The sequence below is a fragment of the Maniola jurtina genome, chromosome 23 (assembly GCF_905333055.1).
Source record: "Maniola jurtina chromosome 23, ilManJurt1.1, whole genome shotgun sequence".
In the NCBI taxonomy this organism is placed as follows: Eukaryota; Metazoa; Arthropoda; class Insecta; order Lepidoptera; family Nymphalidae; genus Maniola; species Maniola jurtina.
In genome coordinates, this window is record NC_060051.1 from 9123723 (window position 1) to 9144711 (window position 20989).

The window sequence follows — 20989 nt, forward strand, 5'->3', positions numbered from 1 at the left end:
GAATCGAATCCGGGAGGTCCCGGATTCGATACACTCACTAATACAACCACATCACTTACCACTGCGCCCCAGGGAGGTTGGAGTGTACGTTAATCATTACCAATGTCGTACTTATAATGTTTAATACCAGGAAACACTTATACATTATTTTATTTATATCATTTTGATATTATTTAACAAAAATTATATTTTATAGAGCCGGCTCAGACAGTTTCAAATTAAACGTCCATGACCAGTGGTCATTGGTCATATAAATTAAAATATTTGTTTTCCCTTTAAATAATATAACTTTTATGAGGGATAATATAATTTACTACCGGAGAATAATTAAAAATTCATTTCAGTAAATGTTTTAAATTATTATTGAGGATACAGTCCGGAGGTGTGAATTGGTGTTATAAAATGTTTAATGTGTATACCTATTCATTATATTTTTCGCGAATGTATACGAAATATTTGGTTAATCGTACCTAATAGCCTCGTGGTTACAGGATTTGAACACCTCTATGGGAGCGGCGATAGCCTCTCAGTACTTGTTTTATTGACCCACGACCCAAAAAAAGAGGGGTGTTATAAGTTTGACGTGTGTATCTGACTATCTGTGAATCTGTCTGTGGCATCGTAGCTCCTAAACTAATGAACCGATTTTAATTCACTTTGTTTTTGTTTGAAAGGTGGCTTGATCGAGAGTGTTCTTATCTTAGCTATAATCCAATAAAATTGGTTCAGCCGTTTGAAAGTTATCAGCTATTTTCTAGTAACTGTAACCTTTACTTGTCGGGGTGTTATAAATTTTTAATTTACACTTGTTTCTAATTGTTTCAGAAAAATGGAGGAGAAAGAACACACGCAGCCGATGACAACTTGACAAAACAAATGAAATAATATTAAAACTAATCACTAACCAGTTGCAGACTGTGATTCTAATCTATACGTAAAACACGATCTCTATTAATTTAATTACAATAATTTATATATATAAAACTCAATAACAAAAAAAACCAACATCAAAGTCTAAACTAATAAACAAAAACCTAATTTTTTACATAAAAAACAACCTACTTTAAATAATCAAAAATTGATTTTCAACTGTTCAATGATATAAATTTTAATCAATTAAAAATAGTGATGTAACTAATATGTATTTTGCATATCGATAGTCTGAAGGAAAACAAAAGTGATACAGATTAAAAGCTACAATATTGATCGTGAAATATTAAAAAAATAGGTTCGACTCAGACTAAATATAATTATAGATAAATAACTGGTATAGATAAGAAATAAACCAAAATGCCGGCGATTCTGACGAAGATTCGCGAGCAAGCGTTTCGCGTCCAGCCCACGGCGACGATTGCGGTGGGAGTTGGCGTCGGCGTAGCGCTAGCGGCTTGTGCTGTGTACGGAACCAGGGAGAAGAAGCAATCACCACCCTGTCATAACAATAATAACTATAAGGTAAGCCAATATCTTTATTTTCTTTTTTTTCGATGATTCGTAGAGCAAATACATCACAATTAACTTTTTTTATATTATGTCAAGCGAGAAGTAGATTGATCGGTTTATCCCTTTCGAGACTCTTTTTAATTTCGGACTTGGAACTTCGGAGTTCCAAGTCCGAACTGCTTGAAACGGAACCAAATATAACTTGCTTTTAAAATGGCGAAGGAAAATCGTTGTGAGGAAATCTGTATGCCTTAGAGTTCTCCTTAATGTTCTCAAAGGTTCCGCAATCTGCATTTGTGGTGGAATGTGACCTTGACCCTTGTCATTCTGAGAGGAGACCCGTGTTCAGTAGTAGGACGGGGCGGCCGATGGGTTTTCAAAGTTGAAATTTTGCGCGAATATTTGGTATCGATAATTTTAGTATTATGACATTTGGACATCACTAATCTAGAGAAGTATGTCTCTATGTGAAATAGAAAATAAACAGGCTAATATTTCCCGTAATTTGATTAATGTTACGAAACCATAGAGAGAGTAAATAGTGCTCTCTGTTATATCAAGTTAATATTAATTTAGTTTATAATGCTTCTATACTACAAGTTAATAATAATTTTATTAATATAATTAGAGGCTTTTAAAATGGTCCAAAGGACTGTCGTATACCTAATCATTCCATCTTAATATCATAAATTGTTATGCACCATTTAAAATTTAAATGAGTTTTTATATTGATTCGCGTGATCCGCACGTTTTATGTTATTCATATTCATTCTAAATGTATCGATAAAAAATTTATTGTCAATAACACATTGTTTTTTCACGTGATATAATAATACCTCTGGCAACCGAGATTGATTTTAAGATAAGATTATTATGCGATAGGTACATTTAATTCATCTCAATTGAAGTGTGTCCATCCATTGAGGACTTCAAGAGAGCTATGTCTAGCATTCCACTGATCTTTACTTAAAAACCTGTTAGGTACTTGCAAAAAATATTATTTTACCAGGTTTTGACAAAAAACATGGGAATTAAAAAAACTAATGTTTCAAAAAAAATCGTTCATATGCGAGTTGGAGCCGCACAGGAAGGGTTCTTCCGACTTCCGTTCCATCGCACAAAAAGTAACACTTTTTTTTTTCATGGCGGCAATTTTGAAATTCTTAGTGATTGTTGCTATAGCGGCAATAGAAATACACATTTTGTGAAAATTTCAGATCTTTAACCTATTATGTTTCACGAGGTGATTTTTTGCATGGGTAAAGTTACAAAGGCTACTTTTTATCCCGGAAAATTAAACAGTTTCCACGGGTTTTAAAACCTAAATCCACGCGAACAAAGTCGTGGGCTTAATATAAGTGGATTCTAAGAAAGGACGTCTGGTTACCTTACCATTTTAGGTATTTTATAATTTCAACATAGTATGTACAAGGCAAGTAAGTAAAAGGAATCTTCAATTTATCATGTTATTTGAATAAATAATGAATTATATGCATGCAAAAATACCGTATTCGCGATCTTTCGGTTTCATAATATGACCTTTGCGATAGCTCGAACATAACTTATATTTGACCGACTTTTGCGTACCATGCCTAGTTATGACGTATGATATAATAAAAAACCTACAAAGCAATCCGGGTCAATACGATTTGAGATTTGTATCCTAGCTCTCATGTCATTAGATAAGCAAGAGCCCTCGTACACGTTGGCCCAACATACTTGGCAAACCACACACACCTTTGGGCCGAAGCACCCCAGTACGATCTCCTTCCATTGGTCGGATCCAAAGGCGAGCTGTTCGACTTGTGGATGATCCAAAACTAACTGGCTCGTTGGAAAGCCTGGAGCACCGCAGAGATGCAGGCTCTCTTTGCATGCTCTATCGCCTTTATAATGGGGAGTGCTCTGAAGAGCTGTTTGACCTCATTCCACCCTCCTTTTTCTACAACCGCACCGCACGCCAACGTAAGCAATTCCACCCTTACCACCTCACTTGGGTGCCTGGTACATTTCGACCGTCCGTTGTGCCAGATTCTTTTTTCCACGCACATGCAAACCGTGGTATCAACTCCCTTGTGCGATGTTCCCATTAGACTACAGCATGGAGTTATTTAAAGGGCGGACCAACAAATTCCTGAAAGGCCGGCAACGCACCGGCGGTTCTTCTGGTGCTGCAAGCGTTCATAGGCTGCAATAATCACTTAACATCAGATGACCCACTTGATCGTTTGTTGTCCATGAAGTCCATATAAGAATACTTAGCGCGCGAGTCGAGGCATGTGGTGCAGGTCGGGTGCTGGATGGCTCTAATGAATTATGACCTTAGGACGGCTAACCTTAAAGGCCTAGGGCGCCAAATTTTAAAATGCCCCCTGAACGAATCCTCACAGTGGCCGGCACTGGCCGAAAACATTAGGCTAACGTGTTCTGGAGGCTTAAGATATACAAGAAGATAAACTCCACTAACACAATATCAACCGAGATCAGATACACGAGGTCAGTCAGTCACACGCGAATGCGTAACAGTTGCGCAACCATAACCTGCCGCACCGAAACCTGTTGCGTTTCACATCACCACTGACTTATTATGTTATGTTGTTTACAATCTATTCAATATTTAAATATAATGTATTCAAACGTAAACATGCCATGGCTAGAATTTTCCATGACCTGACTTACTGTCTCTCTCTCATGGATTTGACTCCCTCCAGCAATGCGCAGGGCTGCAATTGCTTGTAAAGTACGGCATATTATTGTAAATTGGACACTTGAAAAGAGTAACCGCTGAGTTTCTTGCTGGTTCTTCGCGGTAGGACGGCATTCCGTACCAGCAGTGGTAAATTATTTTGACGATTCAAAAGCGCTTGTAAAAGTTTACTTGAATAAAAATGTATTCTATTCTATTCTACTCTACTCTACTCTATTATATTCTATTCTATTCTCATGTATCTATCTATGTGTATACCGATTATTAGAAAAGCTTCAATATATCCTCAATAGCCTCAATAGCAACAGTTAAGTTTGCGAGTTAACGTCAATGCCCAACAACGTCATAATTATTATCGGCCACTTGAACACTTGAACGTTAACGTCTAATGCCAATTGAATTGGGGTTAAAATCGTCTAACTCTTTGATTTTCTGGGATAAAAAGTAGCCCATGTGTTAGTCCAGGGTCTAAAATGGGACTACCCTGGGAAATGAAATGGGAAACCCTAATGGGAAAATTAAAAGATCCCAAAAAAAATCTGAATTAAAAAAAATCCGCCCAGTAGTTATTGCGTGAAAGAGTGCCAAACACACACACATACACATCCACACATATTACACACAAACTTTCGCCTTTTTAATATTATTTAGTATATTTAGTATTAGTATGAATAGTGTGATAGAAATATAATTTGAGGTTGAAGTTGAAGCTAATCTATACTAATAAATAAAATTGGAGTGTCTGTCTGTAATTTCGAAATAACTACCTCATATTAAGCTCATATGGTTATTTGAACGATACCATAACTGAATCACACGTTTTTAAAATTTTTGTCTGTCTGTCTGTCTGTCTGTCTGTCTGTCTGTCTGTTTGAAAAGGCTAATCTTTGGAACGGCTGAACCGATTTTGACGGGTCTTTCACAGGCAAGTAGAGGATTGACCAGGGCGTAAAATAGGCTACTTTTTTAACCGACTTTAAAAAAGGGAGTTGTGTTTTTCTACCTATGTACACCGAAATCTCCGAGATTTCTGAACCGATTTGCGTCATTTCTTTTTTAATCGATAGAGGAACTTTGCGACATTGTTTCATAAAAAATTTGGAGTCAAACTCCTCAATCCTGATGCTGCAGGGGATCTGACCAATCCACGCGGGCGAAGCTGCGGGCATCAGCTAGTCCATACTAATATTATAAATGTGAAAGTGTGTCTGTCTGTCTGTCTGTCTGCTACGTTTTCACGGCCCAACCGCTGAACCAATTTTTATGAAAGGAACAGACTTGGGGTACATCCCGGGGAAGGATAGGCTACTTTTTATCCCGGAAAATCGAAGAGTTCCTACAGGATTTAAATAAAAAAAAAAAGAAATACCCGCGGGCGGGTAATTAATAATGGGTTTTTAATAATGATAGGTTGCTGTTTAAATTATTGAATTGTCATTTTTTATAATAAGTTTCTGAAATATTAAATCAAGCTTGGGAATGTTAAAAAAAAATAAGTAATACAATATTATTTGTTATTATAATTAAATGTGACAGGTGAGTTCTCCATGGAATGTAAAATATAAAACAAATAAATATGTTATTAACATTCTTATATTAACATTTTAAATTATTATATACTTAAGTCCACCTTAAGTCGACCTAGGATATTACCTACTTGTTCAAAGTCAATATTAACTGTTTGAACTTTTAATTAAAACAATGTAAATATTAGGGTTGACATTAAAATTAATGGATTTACATTTTTAATGGACTTATAGGTTGCTACGGGATAAAAAATATGTACGCAAATAATGTCTTTGAAAAAAATTGTCTTTTAAAACTAAAATAAATTAATTAAAAAAAAAGACATCCTACTAATATTATAAACGCGAAAGTTTGTATGTATGTATGGGTGTTTGTTACTCTTTCACGCAAAAACTATTGAACGGATTCGGCTGTGGAATGGAGACAGATTATACCCTGGATCAACACATACTTATGCTACTTTTCAATGCGTCTCCACGGGGTTTTTAAAAACCTATATCCACGGGAAAGAAATCGCGGGCATCAAATATTAAACTTATTAATTTTTCATATTTTCAGGTAGCGAAAAATGGTCAACTGCAACCGGTACAAAATGGCGGCGAAGTGCAGAGCTGCGGGGGACGCTGCGGGGCGGAGCAGTGCGCGCTGTGCAGAGGAGACGCTGACACGGACAACAAGCAGAACATTGTAAGTTATGAGCCACCATCATCATCAGCCTGTGGACGTCCACTGATGGATATACGCCTTCCCTTGTGGTGTTCAACTATCACTCGATACACGAACCCAAGCCGTACGCCACTCACGACGCTTTCACTAGATGGCAGCACGAGTACCATATATCTGAAGCCCTAGTAGAATACACAAATCTGAATCGCACTAACGGAGCATTTAGGAATCTGCATTATATTTTTGAAGTTTCAAGATACAGCCGTTGGCCAGCTGGCGTTACCGAGCACACCATCGCTCGGTGAGAGGTCTCTCTTTGGTACGGTCGAGCACACAGACACCACTCGCCTACACCCTAGCGCCACCACACCCTGTCCTCAGCCTTCCTCATGCAGCCACTTCCCGCCAGTCTCTATATCGTCGGTCCATCGTGCCGGAGGGGGTCCCACACTACGCTTGCTTATACGCGGTCTCCACTCAAAAACTTTCCGACTTCATATTGCTGCTGTGTTTTATTCGGTGTACTGTGTTGCGCTTTGGGTCCCAAATAAATAAATATTTATTTATTTACAGGAAGATGCAGACGAAACACAATCAACAGAGCCGGAGCACGTGCCCGGCCTTAATTTAGAGTTCCTTAGACAGCTGATCAGCCTGGCGAGGATCATGGTGCCGGGGTTCCGTAGCCACGAGGTGGCGCTGCTGGCCGCGCATACAGTTTGCCTGTTCTCTAGAACCTTCCTGTCGATATACGTCGCGACCTTGGAAGGTTCAATAGGTTAGTAAAGAATACTGACTGAGTTTTTTGTGGGCTCTTCTCACACCCGGGTCCGTTTGGAACCCTCGTAGCTTTAGTTTTAAGTTTACGTAATTAGTTATCACCACTATATCATCTTACAAATCTAACAATTCTGACCATCAAAAGATGTAGGTACTATAAATAGTACCTACTTTTATTAAATGATTTTGAGTTTGAGCTTAGTCATTTTTTCAAAGGACCTCAATTAAAATGATACCAAACAATAACTATAGTTCGCGACAAATCAAAATGGCGATCGGGGAATGATGAATATCGGAGCCCGATTGCCATGTCGACTTGCTTTGTTTTACTTTATTGTATTTTATTGTATGGGGTTCTTCACCGTTAAAGAAGTGATATTGAATTGCTAAAAACATGGGGTTATTCAAAGGGCGGACCAACAAATTTCTGAAAGGCCGGCACGCATTGGCGGTTCCTCTGGTGCTGCAAAAGTTCATGGGCGGCGGTAATCACTTAACATCAGGTGACCCGCCTGCTCATTTGCTCGTTATTTTTATTTTACAAAAAACTCCCCAAATTCTAAGGAATAAAGCTAACCAAGCAATGCTGCCAACATGACGGCAGGAATCGACTTAAACACTTTTAATACATAAAAGTATTGTTTTCGATGGATGGCATTGAAAATAAGGAACAAGTAAATAATTCGACCCTGACTTAGCTAAAGTTCATGGGTAATAGTGGTTGTTTGAATATAACAATGAAAGGTTTAGCCAGGTCTCCCTTGACCGATACATTTTTGCCTTTATTTTATTTCTTATTTTACTTTTATTTTGTTAATGAACTTGGCATTATAGTTGAGCCATTATGAACGTGCGAACTGAGTCATATAAATCATTACGATATTAGGGTTGTGAGAAGCTGTCATCGATACCGTCCAGACGGAGGTAGTTAGGACTTCGACTATCGACAAATCCCTTTTTAACTGTTACAACACCAGATCATCAGGTTTTTTTTTAATATTATTTATTTGAGGAGCTTTTTCCTTTCGGAATATGTCACTCGGTAAGGCATCTATGAAAATATCTACTTCCGTAAGGCTTTTCTGTTCTCCAGTTTCATAAAGACTGTAGGTGCGACCCAGAGGTCCGATAAAAATGGTACATGACTCAGTTCGCACGTTTGTAAAGGCTCAAGTCTCAACTATAGTAATATCCAGATTATCATGCATTTTTATTTCTTCCTACAGTAAAACATATAGTCCAAAAAGATCTCCGATCGTTCTCCTCGCTCCTGATGCAGTGGTTCGGCATCGCGATCCCTGCCACCTTCGTCAACTCCATGATCAGATACCTGGAGAGCAGGCTGGCTCTTGCCTTCAGGACCAGACTGGTGAACCACGCCTACGAGCTGTATTTCAAGAACCAAACGTATTATAAAGTCGCTAATCTCGACGCTAGGATAGAAAACGCTGATCACAGGTAAGTTTTCATTAATTTTTGGGGTTCCGTACCTCAAAAGGAAAACGAAACCCTTATAGGAAGGGATTACTTTGTTGTCCAGCTGTCGTGTTTATCAAGAAAACCTATAGGGTACTTCCCGTTGACCTAAAAGGGCAGGTAGGTAGCTCTTATAGCACAAGTAAAGGAATAAATCCGAAAACCGTGAATTTGTGGTTACATCACAGGAAAAAAATATGTTTCAATTTTCAAAGTAAGACAACTATATCAAGTGGGGTATCATATGATAGGGCTATACTAGTACATTCTTAAACAGATTTTGTTTGTTTTTAAGCATAACAATTTTTGACTTATCGCGCAAAATGTTGGGCAAAAAAACCCGAGTACGCAACCCTAGGTGCACAAGTCCGACTGGCATTTGGCCGGGGGGGGTTTTTTTTTTGTATTTAAATAATAACTTGTATTTTGTTGTTTTCAACAGGCTAACAGAAGACGTGTCAGTGTTCACACAGTCGGTAGCCCACCTGTACAGTTCACTCACGAAGCCGTGCTTCGATCTGCTACTCATCGTACTAACTCTCGCAAGCTACTCTAGTAAAATGAAGGGGAACATTTTTATTGGTGAGTTTTTTCTAGTACATTTAGCAACCGCTTCGGCTTCGCTCATATGGGAATTTCGAAAAATCCGACCTTATTCCTTCTATATAAGTACAGTGAACTTCTGTGCATAATTTCTAAGTCCTAAAGTTTGAGCTGGGCTTTCATATATTTATATTTTAGCTAACTTTAACATTTAGTTTCAATTAAGAAAGAATTTAGGAAATTCGTGCTGTTTCTTTAGAATCAATCAAAGGGCTCACAACCGACGAAATTTGTATCGTTATCAGAATACATCTCACAAAGTATTTCTCGGCGTAACATAAATCAATACAAACCTTATATAGATATTTTTGTGTTTATATCGATGTCACCTGTTTTTGATGGACTTTCAGAAAGTTCAACTGACTGTCGTCAAGCACAAGTCTATCATGCCATAAAAAAGGCTTAATCACAGCTATAATAGTGGAATAGATGTTATATTTCACGAAGAGCTTTTGGCTATGGCTGTGTGAGTATTGTGTGCACATTGTTATAGTGTGCGTGGCGCTCAATCTTGACCGCGACGCGGTTTACGCACACAAATGTGTTGACGCTTATCGGTACACTCACCACTACAACCACGGATGAGCGCTCTTCGTCAAATAGGACAACTTTAATGAAATGGTATGAAGAAAAGCTGTTACTCTCCAGGCCCCGGCATAGCGACGGTGGTGATATGCCTCACGGGGCAGTTGCTGCGTATACTGAGCCCGCGGTTCGGCGCGCTGGCGGGCGAGGAGGCGCGCATGAAGGCCAACCTGCGCCACGTGCACTCGCGCCTCATCGCGCACGCGGAGGAGGTCGCTTTCTATGGCGGACACAAGGTGAGTGCCAAACAAACTCGCCGTCGAGTAGTGTACTTATTGTTGTGAATTAGAAAACAAACGGCCAAGTGGAGTCAGATTCGCACACGAAGGGTTCCACACCATCATACAAAATATTTTTACATTTTTATGTGCTATACTGCAAGTTAATGACTACAGCGCCATCTATATGTGATTTAGTAAATTATTTTTTTCGTGAACAGGTTTTTTTTGTGATGTAACTTCAAATTCATGGTTTTCGGAGTTTTTCCTTTACTTGTGCTATAAGATCTACGTACCTGCCAAATTTCATGATTCTAGATCAAACGGGAAGCACCCTATAGGTTTACTTGACAGACACGATAGACAGACAGACCGACAACAAAGTGATCCTATAAGGGTTCCTTTCTACCTTTTGAGGTACAGAACCCTAAAAATAACGTTGAAGGGATTATGATGATGATGATGACTTATTCCAGGTGGAGCTAGGCCAGCTCCAGTCGGCCTACAAGGAGCTGGTGGCGCAGATGACGTCGGTGTTCAACAAGAAGCTGTGGTACGTGATGCTGGAGCAGTTCTGCATGAAGTACGTGTGGTCCGGCACGGGCATGGTGATGCTGGCGCTGCCCATCCTCACCGGCACCAGGGCTGATGGTACGTGGTCTAGTGACAACAAGCAGCTGTGGTACGTGATGCAGGAGCAGTTCTGCGTGAAGTACGTGCGATCTGGCGACAGCAAGGTGATGGTGATAAGGGGTTAAACATAACAAATCCAAATCAAAAAGTTATTATTATAATTGTGACAAACACGAAAAATTATTCTCAGCATATTTGGTTTTGACGGAAGGTACATAAAATGATGGAGTTTTACGACGAGGAACTAGGACACTAAATGATGAAAATGAAATCAATGATATAAACGATGATATCTTTTGTATACGCTTTGATATCCTGTACGCTACGAAATCCAAATGTAACTAAAATAGTCTTATACTCAGATTTTTAACATTTATTTTTAAGGTAAATCAGACGAAAGCATAAGTGCAAGAACAGAGTACATGACGACGTCACGGAATCTACTCAACTCAGCTGCTGATGCTATCGAGAGGCTCATGTCTAGTTATAAGGTATGTGTTCTTACTTAAATAATGTATTTAATAATAATTCTTAATTTGTATAAAAGTCTTTGAATTTACTAACAAAATAGGCCTGATACTCAATAAAATAAAATTAAACATTTCATTTGCAATGTTAAATAATTACAAATTCAAAATAAATGATTAAAAAAAAATGGAGATCACCGCAAAGTGAAAACTCAAACTTGAAAATAATAAGCCGCCATTTTGGATTTGAAAACGTATGCCATTTTTATTAATCATTGAACAGTGTGAAAGAGCTCATATATTGCACTATTACATAATATACATTTTCTACAGAGAATGAACTGTAATGTGGATATCTTGTTGATGTTAATTGTTTTACCAGTGACTTTTTGTTGTGCCATAAATTGTATTAATAATAATTGTTGCTGGCCTAAACAAAAATAAAGAATAATAATATTTACAGGTACAGAAAGAATTTGAATAATAACTAAGATGGTGTGCGTTTAACCCTGACCAATAAACAACTAAACTCTTTTCCAGGAAGTGGTGACCCTGGCGGGCTATGCGACCAGAGTGTCAGACATGTTGGTGGTGTTCGGCGAAGTGGCGCGAGGACGCTGTGTGCGAGCGGTGCACGTGTCGGCGCCCACTCACGGCTTCCAGGTCACCTTCCGCGACAAGCAGCCCATCCCACAAGGTGAGACAACCGTCTGAGCCGCTAAATAGATGGCGCCACTTGTACAATACACTGCGCTAACAAGGTGTCACACATGTTTTTTTTCCAGTTAAATCCATGACAATTTGGATTTCAACGTCCTGGTAAAAAAAACAATACTGTGTAACAATCCAGAATTTTCCACTCTTTCACCGATTTCCAAAAATTCGCCTCTAGCGAAACCGAATCGGGTCAAATAACAACCTTGTATGGGCAATTTCTTACAGCCTAAAACTTTAATAAAATAGAGTTGTGTCTGTTATAGGTAAAATCTCGTACACAACGGATCTGTCAATACGGCTGAAGAACGTGCCGATCGTAACTCCGGCTTGCGACGTGGTCGCCAGCGGGGTCACCATCGAACTGAAGCCGGGGACGCATCTACTCATTGTTGGACCCAACGGCTGTGGGAAGTCAAGGTTAGTACTCTCTCTTTGACAGACAGACAATAAAGTGACCCTATAATGGTCGATTCACACCAATTGCGTATGCAGCACGTACATATGACACGTGCGCAGAGTGACGTGCGTGAACGCATAGACGTAACTGCACGCATTACGTCTACGTGAACGTTCACGCCACGCAAGCGGTATGCCATGTTTCATACATTACAACGCAATGGTACGCGCTACGTCTACGCTTACGCAGCCTGTGTGAACGAGCTCTAAGGGTTCCCTAAAATGTAATGTTGTCCACAGTTTGTTCCGCATCATCTCTGGTCTATGGCCCGTGTTCGGTGGGGAGCTCAGCGTGCCGAAGCCCTGCGAGTGCGCGCACTGCGCGGCCGAGCCCGGTGCGCCGCCGCACTGCCTTGCGCGACCTGTCATGTTCTACATCCCTCAGAGGCAAGTCCCTTTGATCTTTGAAGAGAGAAGAGTTTACGCGATCGAAAGAGAGGCGTTCGTTAAACTGTAGACTGCAGTACTGTGCGAGCTGAATTGCATTTTATTGCTTTGGAAAAAGCGTCGCTATTTATTTAAACGTCTTGTGAAGTTCTTAAATCGTAGCTTTAGTTTAATTATCACCACTTTATCATTTTTCAAATCTAACAATTCTGACCTTCCAAAGGTGTCCAATAGTACCTACTTTGAATTAATGATTCTGATTTTTTTATTAAAGAAAGCCTCAATATATAAAAGAAATAGTTTTAGAGTGGTACTCAATTGTAGAAGACGTCCATAAATTATTCTGGATATACTGTATATAGTCTATTGAGGTTAAAAATCTATTAGCGCGATCGTTATAGTATTTGGTACATTCGTAGTAAGTGGTTGAAGGTATTTTTAGTGCCATCCAGTTTGTTTTTTGTAAGTTAAGTCACACAAATTGCTACCATTATGACAGTATAATCAACAGGAGTATCCTCTTTTGCAGACCATACATGTCAATGGGCTCGTTAATAGACCAAATTACCTATCCCTCTCGCGTGTCGGACGACGACACGGCAGCAGAGGCACGCGCTATGCATATACTGCGAGTGGTGCGGCTTGACGCGTGTGCAGCACGACACGGGGGACTGAGGGCAGTCTGTGATTGGCGGAGCACGCTGTCTGGAGGGGAGAAGCAGAGGATGGCGTGCGCTAGAATGTTCTATCACAGGTGAGACATGAAATTAATGAGTTTGGATTTTTCGCTTTATTTATGCCACAAGACTTCGTGATAAATGAAGTTCAACGGGAAACAATCTATAGGTTTTGATGACGGTCAATAAATGGAACATTCTGTGAAAATGATATGCTGTTACTTTTTTATAAGTTAAACTAGAAACTTGAATATTTTACAGAAATCAAAAGCAATCAGAACTTATAAATTTTAATTGTATACTTCAAGCATTTTCTGAAAAAAAAAAACTTTGACAGACGGACAACAAAGTAATCCTATAAGGGTTCCGTTTTTTCATTATGATGTACGGAACTTGCCACAGTTATTGAGGGGCTGTCGAACTAAACGGTTCGACACAGGTTGAAATAGCAAACGGGGAGGGGACGCCCCGCACACCCGCACAACCCCCGCGCTAACCCGACGTGCAGGATAGCGCGGGTGACGTGCGGGTGTTCGAAGCGCCTCTCTGCCTCATACCCCGATTGCCATCTTAACCTGTCGCGTACTATAGTTACACTTCCTTTCACAACCTAGTCTGAGGTTCATCATCATCATCATCATCAGCCTGTGGACGTCCACTGTTGGACATAGGCCTTCCCTATAGAGCGCCGCCGTTCTGAGGTCAATTCTTAAATATGATGTTTCAGACCAGTATACGCGCTATTAGATGAATGTACGAGCGCCGTGTCCCTAGAGACGGAAGTGGTGATGTATGAGGAAGCCATCAAGGAGGGCATCACCTTGCTGTCCATCACGCATCGCCCGAGCGTTTGGTGAGTTTACTTTCCTCATCAGCCTGTACTTATTTACTGTTGGATATAGGCCATATCCAAAATATGCTGTTTTGCTGAAACTGCGTTTAAAGTTAGACCTGTATCTGGAAAATGAGCTCTATGTAAAGTCTGATTTTTAATTCCGTGAAATTCTGACGTTTCTTTTAGTTTTTTTATTGTAAAGTGCTTGCTGACAGCAGTACTTTTCTAGCATTGCAATCTAGGCTATGAGTGAAACTTATAGACGTCGGTCCATTGATTTATCTCAGTTTATAAGAGTTTTTATTGGATAACACTTTGTTCTTGTGTTCTTTGAATTGCACTTACACTAAGTATACTTTCACTATGACTACACTAGCTCAAAAGACTTAGTCCTTTTAAGTCTACATAGGTATTAGGTCTGTGTTGTCGAGGAGCTGGATAGCCTCGACGTTCACATTTTGATATAACCTGTGTTTTTGGGATTTAGCATTTATGCTTATGACTGTGGCCACGAAGTTTCTTTTAATGTTAAAAGTTTTCACAAGAAAAAATAACAAATTCAAATAAAATGTAAAATAAAACAGTTCAAAGATAATCTCCCTATTAAAAAAAAAAAATACGTGTGGCACTCGGGAACTGGCGCGGTAAAGCTATTGCAAAGCATTTTTTATCAACTCATGCAATAGAATCGGTTATGAGCAGTTAGCAGCTAGTCTACACGCATACGTCTAGTCGCACGCACACAAACACCGTGCCGAAGTCTGCCGAACTTCTGCGATGCACGGCTTTCAACGCCGCGCCGCTGTGCCGGTCGGAGTGGGGGGTGTTAGATTTATTTTCGTTACGGAATTTCTTGATTCGATCGCCGTGCTCAAAGCCCGCGATAAAAGCTATGCAATAGCTTAAAAACTACCTCTCTATAAACATTGATTGTCTTCCAGGAGGTACCACACCCATGTGCTAGAGTTCGACGGCGCGGGCGGCTGGTCGTTCCGCGCGCTGGAGAAGGACGCGCCCGCCATCACGCCCACCTTGCCGCGCATCACCGAGTCCGCCGACACGCTCGACAAGGAACAGACCATCGAGTGATTTGTACCTAAAACTTATTTAAATTGTGACTGAAACTATAACTTCCGTTTTTCCTAAGTTCGCTTAAAAGATACACAAATCGCAGAAAGCTTCTCGGAGAAACATACAGAGTGTGACCAGAACGCTAGCAAAAACTTAGCTTTGTTATTATACTACCTAAACACAATATAATGGCAATAACCATTTGCCTTATCTTGTAGTTTTGCTGCTTTAGTATTTTTCAAACCCGCAATGTATAGCGTGGAAAACTCGGGTCAATGCCCCACTTACGACGTGTCATTGACTCCGAGTAGCCTATTTACGTAACGTTCGTGGACCTCTAGCGTCAGTCAAATGTTTTATTTGCAATATTGACCGTTTAAAAATACAGCGTTTATAAGTTCTTCGATCTACAAGTGATATATTTTTACACAACTTATGTCGTCGACATTCCATCTACACGCACAAAACGTTTGGCGTCATCATTCCTCATACGCACGGCTTAGGTTTGGAATACTCTTCTGCGATCTGTATTTCCTACCAATTACAATCCGGGTATCTTTAAAACAAGAATGAATAGGCATCTTTTAGGTAAACGCGTCCAATCTTAGGCCACATCATCACTTTCCATAAGGTGTGATTGTGGTCAAGCGCTTGCCTATAGTGAATAAAAAAGACAACTGCCCATAAAGGAGAGTGTAATGTTTTCAGAGTGTATTGTATCTGAGTTTCTTTATTCTACCTTGACTTCTAATATCTGAACAGATTTGGGGTGTCCTTACATCACCCCGAGTGACTCTGGCTATAATTTTTTTTTGAAAAAGTCAATATAATATATCGATTCTAAAGTGACGCCATTTTTAAATGCAAAATTTTTTTTTGGCAGGCAGTCGTGGTTTTTTAATTTTTTTCAATGTAATTACTACTTTTTACCTTCGAAATGAGTAAACTACAAGCTACTAAACCGAGATAAAATAAGAGATTTTGTAAAAAATGAGATTTTTCGAAAATATCACCGAATTTTGGTGATGACAATCCGATCCAAATCTACGTTACTTTAAGTAGAATCGAGATAAAACCTAGGCAGTCTATATGTAGATTGATTTTTAGGTCATTCAGTCAAACGTATATCAAAGTATACCAGTTTTTAGTTTAATTTTAGTGTTTTTTAAGGTTTTTCAAAATATTTTTAAATTGAATGTTACCTTAGTACTATTTTTTTATTGTGATAACACAAAGAACATAATATAAGTTTAAGATATAGGTATATATGAAGTTTTAATAGCCTATAATTATTATTATTAAAATATTTGAATGATAAAAAAATGTAGGGCTATTGCGAGTTTTATATATAATAATTATATTTCTATGATAATTCATAGTTCCTCATTCAATCGCTTGGAAAACTGTAAGAATTTTCATACAAATATTTTGACGTTTGTGACAATGGCCTTATAATGCATAAAAGATGAATTCTTACGCGCCATTTTAACTTTATGTGTCAAATATCATGTCAAAAGTACGATTTTAGTCCTTATTTTAAAGGTGAACTTTTGACATGACAGTTGACTCATAGAGTTAAAATGGCGCGTGAGAAGTCATTTTGTTCGGACTATATACACCACAAAATAATTATGACTCGCTTATAGCTAAGTGGTGAAGACATTGGCCTCCAATTTCAGGAGTCTAGGATTCGATTCTGGGTTCTTCGATTTTTCGGGAGTTATGTATGTGTTTTAGCAATTAAATATCACTTGCTTTAACGGGGAAGGAAAACATCGTGAGGAAACCTACATGCGTGAGAGTTCTTTATAATGTTTTCAAAGGTGTATGAAGTCTGCCAATCCGCATTTTGCCAGCGTGGTGGAATATGACCTAAACTGTTCTCGTTCTGAGAAGAAACCCGTACTTGTATAATTTTTTTGTGGTAGTACTGTAAACGTTTAAAAACTCGTAATAGTCCGACTGGTTATATAATAATAATCATATTGTAACATTAGAAAATCATGTGTCTACAGACTATATTAGTTTTTATACTATGGTAATCCAAGATGGCTGTCTAAAAATGATTCTTTTTTATGTGAGACTGTCCAGAGGGTGTAAAAAATCGGATATAACTTTCTCAGGAATTCATAAACCATTCCCATCTTTTTTGACTACAGATCTAAATGTGAAAGAGAGATTGAGTATATTTTGTTCTTCACAAATATGAATATTAAGTGGTCAAGATAAAGTTCAACATGTTCATCGATTAGATCTGTCTTCAGAAGCCATACGCCTTAAGATGGCATTACTCCCGATCTCTCTAATTTTATTTTTGCAAGCCCTAGGGCTCACTCCCTAATTTCTTAAACTGGATACTTTTAAATAAACTGCACATGATACTGCCATTGGCACTATTAGAATGTCATCAGCCTACTTTGTCGTATTAGCTCACAAATTGCGAAAAACCAAATTTAATTTGAATTCCGCGGGCAGACCCGTGCCCTGCACCTTAATCCGAAATTTTACCCACTGGGCAGTCAGTAAGCGATACATATCGATGTATATTTGTACGGAATGTAGTTATATATTTATTAGATTGTGATGTAAGTGTGAATACGGCTGTATATAAGTGTAATATATGATATACTATGTGTAGAGTAGCGGCTACCGACAGTGATGTTCGTGGTGATAAGAATAAACGGGGTTTTCTATATACTTGCTTATTTGTTTCATTTTATACTTATCAAGTCCATACAGGTTTGTACAGGTATGGGTTTAATAAAAGCCATACCTCTTCTAGGTTAGTCCGCTTCCATCTTAGACTACATCATCACTTACCACTAGGTGGCATTGCAATCAAGGGCTAACTTGTATCTGAACAAGTGTAAATTAAAAATTTATAACACCCCCGACAAGTGAAGGTTACAGTAACTAGAAAAGAGCTGATAACTCTTAAACGGCTGAACCGATTTTCTTGGATTATAGCTAAGAACACTCTCGATCAAGCCACCTTTCAAACAAAAAAAACTAAATTAAAATCGGTTCAATATCTTAGGAGCTACGATGCCACAGACAGATACACAGATACACGTCAAACTTATAACACCCCTCTTTTTGGGTGGGTCGGGGGTTAATAAAATAAATAAAGGTGTTATTTTGAGAAAGGTTAGCGAGGCAAAAATTAAGTCAGATTTCCGTGCCATCGTACAAGAAAAAACATTTTTTTCATGGCGGCCATTTTAATTTTTTATTGTTTGTTGTTCTACTCTACCTATTACGGTTCACGAGATACAGTCCGCTGACAGACAGACGGATGGACGGACAGCGGAGTCTTAGTAATAGGGTTCCGTTGGTTACGGAACCCTAAAAATGAACCTATTAAAAGACTTTATGATGCCCGCTACTTAGATACGCTGGATTTAGGTTTTTAAAAATCCCGAGGAAACTTATTTTCCGGGATAACAGGTAGGATAATAATGAATAAGTCTTTGGGAATGGGATGCAATACCTACCTATAAGCTGTTTAATTTATAGCAATTATTGTACTGAAAGTACATTTAAAAAGCTCAGATATCTAAATTTAAAAAAAGGTGTGATAGCCTAATGGTTAGAACGTCCGGCTTCTAATCAGAAGGTCGGGGGTTCGATCCCGGGCACGCACCTCTAACTTTTCAGTTATGTGCGTTTTAAGCAATTAAATATCACTTACTTTAACGATGAAGGAAAACATCGTGAGGAAACCTGCATGCCTGAGAGTTCTCCATGTTCTCAAAGGTGTGTGAAGTCTGCCAATCCGCATTGGGCCAGCGTGGCAGACTATGGCCTAAACCCTTCTCACTCTGAGAAGAGACCCGTGCTCAGTAGTGGGCCGGCAATGGGTTGATCATGCAGATATCTAAAAATTTCCGAACTAGCTACTTTTCTCGCCACAAGACTAGGTCATCGACTTTTCGGATAAGTAATAATAATAAAGAAATATGTCGATGTACCTACCTACTATGGATTAACCGCGCATTATAGGTTAACGATTACTAATAATAATAATCTATTATTAATAAAACTTTTTTTAATTGGCTCAATATTCAATAGTAGTAACAAAACAAAAACAATATAGTAGTTAAAAGTGTAATGCTCTGGCATAATAGGAAAGGTGAAATAGATCTCGAATAGTACAAATATGATTAATGTGTTTATTTTTTAAACCCTACGTAAGTACTTACTAGTAATTGATAAGAGCCACTTTAGAGCTCTTAGACCAACCAGTGCGGATGAGAGAACTCTCAGGCATGCAGATTTCCTCACGATGTTTTCGTTTACCCTTAAAGCAAGTGATCCATCCTTTGATCTATATGAATAGTCTAAGGATCCATCTCACTTATAATGCGACAAACATTATAGTAGACAAATCATTATCTTTTTATCAAACGTCAAAATCACACACTTAGTATGCGAGCTTCTTTAAAATACTGGCATATGAGTCACAATAATTTGATGTGTTTTTTTAGTTTAAGATGGGTCTCTCCGTCACTCGAAAAATATTCGGTTTCAAAGTTACGTGGTCTTAAAAATTCACATACAAATCTTTGAGCCCCTGTAATTTTAAAACTACATATTTTTCGAAAAATCTAAAACACCACAGGCTCAGGTGTTAGTTTCTAGAATATGTCTGCATTTCATGGACTTTAAATTGGGACTACGATTGTATGGAGTAAGTGACGGAGGGAGCCCTGTTAATCGATAATTTAAAATGGTTATTACACTTAAAACTAACAAAGGACGTAGATTTTACACATTTTCAGTTTTAAATAATAACATTATAATTAGGTACCTACCTCTCTAATAAGTAGGTAGCAACACACTATATAGGTATAGTAAATAGTAATTAAATATAATTGATAATAGTGCCGTAGTGTGGAGAAATGGTAGATTGTTGATCCCGGTCCATCCGACGCAAAAATAAGCGGCGCTTATCTCCGGGTCAACGAACTGGCAAATTCCTCTAGAGGCAAATAGCCAGGAATTGGGTCGAAAGAGTTTAATTATTATCATCAAAGGTAGGTAAAATACAGCCACTTTTCTAATTCGCATCGGCAGAAAAGCGTACAAACTGATATACCTTTTTTTTTTGTCGTGGGGAAATCCTCATGGATATCACCGCGCCCGGGGAGGCACGGAGGTTATGTCGGACTCTTACCGACTAAAACCCCACGGTGTTCCACGCATCACCTGGTGGCCAGGCTACGGGGCCAAACACGTTCGCGCAACCTAGCAAGCGGCGCCTGCTAAGGACTCTCCTCAGGGGACCCATATAGTCCCTACACACCGTCTGAGGCACACAAAGCTGCGCCTCCCGACTCGAGAGCCCTTCTCAAGGGGGTAGGCGGTGGTCGTGGGCGGCTCGCCTACGCCCAACCCTACGACGGATGGCATGAGAAGTCAAAATATCATCTTCTCTCATGCGCTTCGCCGACTCCTTCTGCGACATTACCTCCTCGCAGAAGGATATTCTGATATACCTAGTTTAGTAAAGGTGTATTCAGAAGTCTGCCAATCCGCACTTGACCAGTGGACTATGGCAAATTCTCATTCTGAGAGGAGATCAATGCTTAGTAGTGAAATAGCGATGGGTTGATGATGATGATTAAACTAATAGGGACTAAAAATTGAAATAAAAAAATTCAAAATAAAAATAAAAACCGACTTAGGTATAATATAACCACATACACTAAAAAGTAAAAAATAATTAATTTATCACCGAA

General features: G+C 38.9%; 1 protein-coding gene across 3 annotated transcripts in view; it reads left to right on the forward strand.

The window, feature by feature from the left end:
- The window catches only part of LOC123877164 (ATP-binding cassette sub-family D member), a 58591-nt gene extending 42804 nt beyond the window's left edge, over window positions 1-15787 (forward strand). For all 3 annotated transcript variants that reach the window (XM_045923663.1, XM_045923665.1, XM_045923664.1), the window contains 14 exons: window positions 826-1455; window positions 6236-6364; window positions 6917-7121; window positions 8350-8581; window positions 9042-9181; window positions 9851-10023; window positions 10482-10656; window positions 11023-11129; window positions 11646-11802; window positions 12086-12239; window positions 12519-12665; window positions 13195-13419; window positions 14070-14195; window positions 15119-15787. In XM_045923663.1, the coding sequence (XP_045779619.1) occupies window positions 1291-1455; window positions 6236-6364; window positions 6917-7121; window positions 8350-8581; window positions 9042-9181; window positions 9851-10023; window positions 10482-10656; window positions 11023-11129; window positions 11646-11802; window positions 12086-12239; window positions 12519-12665; window positions 13195-13419; window positions 14070-14195; window positions 15119-15266 (2283 nt within the window). In that variant the 5' untranslated portion in view covers window positions 826-1290 and the 3' untranslated portion in view covers window positions 15267-15787. The remainder of the gene's footprint in view (window positions 1-825; window positions 1456-6235; window positions 6365-6916; window positions 7122-8349; window positions 8582-9041; window positions 9182-9850; window positions 10024-10481; window positions 10657-11022; window positions 11130-11645; window positions 11803-12085; window positions 12240-12518; window positions 12666-13194; window positions 13420-14069; window positions 14196-15118) is intronic.
- The last annotated feature ends 5202 nt before the right edge of the window (window positions 15788-20989 follow it).